The following is a 7344-nucleotide window of genomic DNA, read 5'->3' as shown; positions in this document are numbered from 1 at the left end:
AATACACAAAATAAAATACTATCTCTCAGTTTAATCTACCGACTTAAACAGTGGCGCGGTCGACATAACCCCGAACGAGCGAGAAAGTGGATCTTGATTCGATGTTACGTTTCTCCTTTTTAAATAATTTTACTTTGAAAATACTACACCGGACGTAGCTCAGTCGTCACCGTCAGCTTCACGCGTTCTCATCTCCTCCTCCGTGGCATTCCTGTTTCCCCTCAAACCTTTAAATGTGCAACTCCGACCGTCGGCAGAAACGGAGGACGCGGAGGCCCGCTTCGTGTTGACGGCGCACAGTCCCGTGAGCATGAAGAGATAAAACAAATACCGACCCGTTAAAGGTCAGTAACGGAGCCGGAGTCCCCGGTTTGACGCCGGGGAAACGGGGCCAGATGTCTGGTTTGACAGATGTTGCTTAGCTTAGCTTAGCCCGGTCTGCTAACATGTCACTAGCTAGTCACTACAACACAGGGATTCCACGCTAGCTTGTTAGCCTCGTTAAGTGCATCGTCAGAGGCCGTGGGTTTAATATTGTCTTCATGAAAAACTGACAATAAGACTTAAGTAGCAATTATACAGCAGCTTTTAAATACGAACGTCACCCGGAAGAGGAGTGCGCCGGTTCAGCATGTTATCCTCCATATCAGGTTTTAGACAGACTGCAGGATACTCAGCAGTATCTTTTCCAGTATTTCATTATATATATATATATATATCTCAGAGGGAAAGTAGTGAAGGCACTTTCTTCCTTTGTTAGTTGATACAACAATTAGCTCAGGGACAAGGATCAGTAAATCTATGTATGTACTGCTGTGTTTAATAAGCCCACAATTCTATTGTTTTTTTATATTGCCACTTGTCTAAATGTTCAAATTCAGAAGAATCAATTTCAAATGTCAGTACCTGGATGCAAGAGGTGTGTTTGGGTGCTTTAAAAAACAGTAACTGTTACATAGTTTGGACTGCAAAATATCCAGTGAGGCACATATCTTGGTCACCGTTTTTTAAAATAATAACCCCATTCACTAAATCCCTCTAAAAAATCCGCCAAGAGATGCGGGTAACTGATATAAATATCCCATCCCAACGAAAACATTAAAATCAGGAAGATGACAGGTGAAAAAAAAAAAGGGATCGGCACAAATACAGAAAGAAACCCTGTGTGGGAGTGGAGGACCTGTTTAAAGCCAAGCCTTTGTTTTCTTTTCTTCACATAATGCATCAGGATTATAGAGAGCAGTTATATGTACTATATAACTGATGTACAGCAATTATATTTACTATAACTAGCTAATGAAATAGGAGCTCACCACTCATTTATTTTGCCTTTCAACACACACATTTTATTTTTTACATTTTATTTGACTATTCCCGGTTAAGATAAATGAAAGTGGAGAGACGATGTTTGCTGTCGACTGAAGTCTACTCCGAGAAACGAAATGAAGAGGAGGCTGCTTCGTGGTTTCCTGTCGGAAATCTCAATCCGGCTGGCGTTGTTGTTCGTGTTCCTGTAAGTACATCCAGTTGTTTGCATCCCTGCTTCATGGATAAGAAGGCGGGCGTCGTTTTTAATGATGCAAAAGCAAACGCTGCCCTTTATATGTTGTGTGCAGTGTGACGGAGCAGCTTTCTCCCTTCTACCGTGAGATCCAGCCAGAGGAGATGTGGTTGTATAAATTTCATCGCGTGGAGAGCGACCACGTGCCCACCACTCTGATGTTTGTAAGTAACATATACATTACATTATATTATACATTGTCATATTCATGTAATGTGTTTATGTAACTTTGTAAATGCTGTTCATTCTGTACACATGACATCTATTGCTTCTGTCCATCCGGGGAGAGGGTTCCTCCTCTGTTGCTCTCCTGAAGGTTTCTTCCCTTTTTTCCCTGTGAAAGGTTATTTTTGGGGAGTTTTTCCTGATTCGATGTGAGGTCCTGGGACAGGGATGTCGTATGTGTACAGATTGTAAAGCCCTCTGAGGCAAATTTGTAATTTGTGATATTGGGCTATACAAAATTAACTGAATTGAACATGTCTGAGTTCAAATGGCTCATCCCTGAACTCGCTTCCCTCCTCTTAATGTGTTTAACATTAATCACAGTTACCATCTCTCTGACGACCGTTCTCCAAAACAAGTGAATATCACATATTTAATTTGTTTAAAAAGAAAACATTTGTTTTATCGTGTGATGAAGTGCTGCAGACTTCTTCTTTTTCTTCTTTTTACTCAGAAGGATTATAATTGTGGCAGATATGGTGGACATGAATGCTTACAGTATTTCCATAGATTTTAATTGAATCAAACAAGTCCAACAAGTATATATTTGTTCTTCCTTTTGGGAAATAAATGAAAACCAGTGGCTGCCTGAAAAGTTGATCTAAACTGTGTGCTTTCCCAAAATTGTGATAATTGTAGAATTTTAAGCAACTACGGACAAAAAGTAGCAAGAATAAGCAATCAAATAAAACCTTTTGTTATTAATATGTATACCATAGTTATCATCCTCTCCTCTTGTTTTGATCAGAGTGTGGCGGTTTTCACTCCGCTGATTGTCATCCTGGTCTTCACCTTCCTGAAGACGTCAGAGCGGGGAGATCTGAAGGAGGCCTCGCTGGGTAAAGACGGTTGTATACAGGCGTCATTAAAAAAAGTCCATTTAAAAAAATTATTTAGTCATTTCCATGATTCTGTTCCATCTCCTTTTGTCACCCAGCTGTGACTTTGACTCTGGTTCTGAACGGAGTCTTCACCAACGTCATCAAACTCATTGTTGGCAGGTAAACGTTGTACACAAACATGGCAAGTGATATGGAAGCCCGGTTTCACAGTGGATAAAAAGCCTAAATCTGGCCTCTCTGTGTCCCCCCCCCCTCATTAGGCCACGGCCCGACTTCTTCTATCGCTGTTTCCCAGACGGTCAGATGAACCTGGAGTTGCGCTGCAGCGGTGACCCAGATACTGTCATGGAGGGAAGGAAGAGCTTTCCCAGCGGGCACTCTTCCTGTAAGGACCTTTTGACACTCGATAACACCTCAATAATAACGCCTCAGACTGTAGCTGTTGCATTTTCATCAGCAGGCAACAAGGAAAGCACAAAGTGGGAAGGATAGTGGTGCATGCATATAAGTGTATTCTAGCCTCCAGGCTCTTATCTTGTTACATGAGCATGAGAGAACCTCAATCTCCATCTATATTCCTTACCTCTCCTCTTTTTGTTGTTGTTGTTTTCTCTTTGTGTTCTCCCTGATTCCGTAAATAAAAAACCCTCCTCTGGCTCTGATCGCCCTGTCCTCCCTTTCTCCTCGGCCCCAGTTTCCTTCGCAGGTCTGGGTTTCACGGCGTTGTACGTCGCGGGAAAGCTGCGCTGCTTCAGCGCGGCGGGCCAAGGCAGAGCGTGGCGGCTGTGCGCCTTCCTCACGCCTCTGCTCGTCGCGACCGCGATCGCCCTCTCCAGAACCTGCGACTACAAACACCACTGGCAAGGTCAGAGTCACATGTCAATCATGTGAAAACACAAAGAAATGTGACGATGCAAGAGTTGTTGTTACCGTCTGGGCCACTCCCAACAACCTGTACAGCAGTATTCACCTCATCCACACTGGCCTTTTATTTGCGTGGACATGTTTTTGGCACAGTGAGACAACAGTGGTCATATTCATAATTCTGCCTACAAAACTCTGATGGGCTTGTCTGTTTTTCCAATTCTGGTAACCACTCTCAGTTTGAATGCAACGCATCATTATGGTGACAAACCTGTGGAATTCAACATAATATTTATATGGAGTTATTATTATTACTATTATTATCATTGTTTGCTTCACTCTAATACAGCAATCATTTTGTAACAATGTATTTCATACAGTTAAATCTTCTGATTTATTTAATTAGAATTTTTCAATATCAAGTTTAATCTTGATGGTATAAAAGTATTTAAGTGTTATAGTCAAGACACTATGTCCATCTATTGTTTTATCCCTGTAATCTAATTTGCACTATTTTATGTCTTGGATTCTCTTTTATTTCCTTGATTTTCTTTTTTTTAATACATATTTAAGGATATTTAGCGACTGCTTCTCTGTAATTGTTGTGCGTATGACAACAACTAAATAGATGTAAGCTTGTTTTTTAGTAAACTGAACCTCACAACCTCCAACATCTCTCTCAGGCTTGATATTCTCCACGTTCTTTTTTTTTTCTTCATAAAAGCATTCATGTGAGCCTGTGGGTCGAACTTCCTCATACACACTCCTCATCTTCTCTCCTCCCCTCCGTGCAGACGTGCTGGTGGGTTCCCTGCTGGGCCTCGCCTTCGCATGGTTGTGTTACCGACAGCACTACCCTCCTCTTCAGGACGCCGACTGCCACAGACCTCTGCGTCACAGAGAGACTGTTCCCGCCGCGCAGGAGCGCAAGCTGGCCAACTCCAACTACATCCTGCCGCGGTAGAGCAGCCGCAACTCTTACTGCTGTCATCCACACTGGGTTTGGTGGTAATCTGTGGTGTTCTAGATTATTTTTCTCACCCACACACACACAACACACCCTTCCGCATCTGGGCAGTTCACCAATATTTGTATTGTTTGTCGTGTATCTCGGTATTGGAGGGCCTAGCAGAGAGACAGCCCTACACACACACACACACACACACTTTGTATTGTGCCTCTGGATCACATGACGTTAAGTCCTGCAAACAGCTGAGCAGGTGAACAACACAAGTTCTGCACTAATAGTCTCCTCCCCCATCAAACACCGGCTCGGCTGCCGCGACTCACGCTCTCATGTCGGGAAACCAATCTAGTGATTGTTTTTTTTTTGTAAACTTGTAGATTTTTTTAGCAGGTTCAGGAAAAGTCTTCAGTGTTTGGCGTCCGAGCATCGATCTTTTGTTCCGGACCTTTTCGGGAAACAATATATGGGGAAGAGAATCTGAGCTCAACCTGGTGTTAATCTGCAATGTTTGGGATAATTGATCAATGTTTTATGTTCTTAGATTCTTTAATCTATCAACCAATGATGCAAAACACTTGGCGGTTGCAGTTTCTCAAATTTGAAAATATGCTGTATTTTCTATCGTTGGACATTTAATATATAAGGGTTGGACTGTTGGTAAGACTAAAGGAGCAATTTGAAGCTTTTAGAAATTATTATTTTAAAATAATTTCCTGACATTTACCACACTAAATGATGAAGTGAGCAATTTAAGAAATAATTGATTAGACAACACATTTTTTCTTAAATTTTCAGTTGAAGTTTAAAAACGATCAATTTGTTAATGACAGAGAGCTTTCAACTGTATCTCAAAGAGTTCTTCAGCAAAGGGAGGTTACGGTTCAGGTGTGATCACGAGACCTGCAAGTGAAACTTTGTGAAATTTAAATCTACTTTAATATATATTTTTTAAAAAGGCTGAGTAATTTACTTAACCAGCTGGGCACTGTAGTTTTGAGTAAACGTTACTAAAACCAGGAGTGAATGGGGCATTTGTTCGGGACTTTTCAACTGCGGACTGATATACATTTACATTAACGACATAGGTCTACGGCACCGATGAATAGGACATGCCAGGCTTTGTTAAAAAGATTCATTTTATTGTTGGTTTACTTTTTGACTTGTCGACAACAACAACAAAAAGAAAAGTACTTAACATCACCCATATGTATGGTGAAATCTAAATATATGTATATATTTATATACATATATTTGTGTGTGTATATATCTATATAGATATAGATATATTTGTGTGTGTCTACATATATATATATATATATATATATATATATATATATATATTGTCCCACATTACGTATCAACATCAGGTTCAGTTCACACACTCGGCTGTGAAAGCGGATCCTTCTGATGAACCTGAGAGAGGTCAGACTGGAACCTCCTCCAGGTGATGGTGCTAGCCTCTTAGTGCTCCTGCTGGTCAGGTTTTCTATCCTGTTAATAGTTTTATTGGCATGTAATTTTCATCAACTTTCATTTTCAGACGGGGAAGAAAAAAAAAAATGTCACGCTGACGTGACTGTTTGTGCAGGTGGGAAGATGAGAAGCGACCAAACAGCTGCATGTTTCTGTTTGTGTGTGAAACCAGTCGGAGTTTTGCACTTTGGCTCGTCGCTGTGAATCGGGCTTGGAACTGCCGGATCCCAGAGGTTTCAGAACAAACGGTGTGCATTTGTTCACGACATTACTTTGTTCCCCTTAGTTAAGGAATGAAGTATGTTCTGCATGTTACGCCGTAAGCTCTCTGTCACGCTGCGCACACAACCTTTGTTTTAAATCTTTACATCTTTTAATTTTTTTTACGTTTTATTTCAGTTGGGAATATGTTTAAATGTGGAATGCTGCCTTTCTTTACCTCAGAAAAAAGCATAACAACAACTTTAAGTGCTTTCCATATGTTTTTATTGTCGATGGAGTCAAATGTGAAGATGTCTGGGCAGAAAAAAGTTACAATAGAGAGACGAAATTTGAGATTGGTCAATTTTACTGGTATTTATGAGATGGTGTACAAGTCTGAGTGTATTTAATCTTGGGGCATGTAGGAGTTTACTTGAATTTTTAATATTTCTTTGTTTATGTTTTAATGTGGTCATGTTATTTAATAAAAATAGACACTTAGCTTTCTAGAGGGCTCTTTCAGACAAAAAGAAAAGTCTGTTAGAAAATCATGCATGTTTCACAGCTAAATAGCAGCATATGTTCTTCAGTACTTCCTTCCAAATCCCCACATTTCCATCTGTTTCTATTGATTTGATGTGATTTTCAGTTCATGAATACGGCACCAGGTTGTTAAATTATGTCTGGACTCCTCGGGATCTTCTGTTTGCCGAGGGACGATACTAAAACACCTGCCTGTTTGCTTCTTTTACGACGCTCATCATGACTTGCCTTGGCTCGTAGGACCATGTAGCGGCCGCTTGGGCTGGAACCGTATCCTGATTGTACATGTTGTGATGCTTTCGATGACTCTTTTGGTGACACTAAACAATGTTTCTAAATAATCTTGCAATACACACTGTCCTTTTGCGTGTTTTATTTTCTTCAGAAATGTGTGATGATTACAGGCACCTGTTTAGACACTGACATGTATTGTTATAGCTTTTTGTCATGTTTATGAGTAAGCATTGGCAATAGTTTTAACATTCAATGTGGGATTTTTTCTAAGGAGATTGGGTAGTGCTGGAAAAGGTATTCTGATAGTTTAAAAAGTAAAAATAGCAAACTACTCAGGTCAAGTAAAAGTCCTGCATTAAATTTTTACTTCAGGTAAAGTACAAAAGTATTATCAGTAACATATACTTAAAGTATTTGAATACTGAAAGTAGTTA

The 7344-nt window shown here is 40.3% G+C and overlaps 1 protein-coding gene across 4 annotated transcripts; it reads left to right on the top strand.

The window, feature by feature from the left end:
• Positions 1-177: 177 nt before the first annotated feature.
• Positions 178-7090, top strand: plpp5 (phospholipid phosphatase 5). Of its 4 annotated transcripts, none has more exons than XM_034542070.1 (9): positions 178-344; positions 1384-1513; positions 1617-1725; positions 2535-2625; positions 2724-2787; positions 2889-3013; positions 3323-3493; positions 4287-4500; positions 6000-7088. In XM_034542070.1, exons 2-8 carry the CDS (start codon positions 1443-1445, stop codon positions 4454-4456), a joined length of 801 nt encoding a protein of 266 aa, XP_034397961.1. In that variant the 5' UTR covers positions 178-344; positions 1384-1442; the 3' UTR covers positions 4457-4500; positions 6000-7088. The 4 variants fall into 4 exon arrangements, with proteins under 4 accessions (XP_034397961.1, XP_034397959.1, XP_034397960.1 ...); XM_034542068.1 differs by having other exon boundaries at positions 4287-4452; positions 6000-7084; XM_034542069.1 differs by lacking the exon at positions 6000-7088 and having other exon boundaries at positions 4287-4843.
• Positions 7091-7344: the final 254 nt, after the last annotated feature.

This window comes from Cyclopterus lumpus, chromosome 9 (genome assembly GCF_009769545.1).
Source record: "Cyclopterus lumpus isolate fCycLum1 chromosome 9, fCycLum1.pri, whole genome shotgun sequence".
NCBI lineage: Eukaryota > Metazoa > Chordata > Actinopteri > Perciformes > Cyclopteridae > Cyclopterus > Cyclopterus lumpus.
The sequence above is the reverse complement of the archived record's forward strand: the minus strand, read 5'-3'. Positions and strand labels throughout refer to the sequence as shown.

What these genes read in the sequence shown, in the direction of transcription:
- plpp5 (XM_034542071.1), top strand. Translation starts at nt 1,443, where the DNA reads ATGAAGAGGAGGCTGCTTCGTGGTTTCCTGTCGGAAATCTCAATCCGG. An exon ending in TGCCCACCACTCTGATGTTT is followed by an intron (nt 1,726 to 2,534) that starts GTAAGTAACATA and finishes TGTTTTGATCAG; the next exon opens with AGTGTGGCGGTTTTCACTCC. An exon ending in ATCAAACTCATTGTTGGCAG is followed by an intron (nt 2,788 to 2,888) that starts GTAAACGTTGTA and finishes CCCCCTCATTAG; the next exon opens with GCCACGGCCCGACTTCTTCT.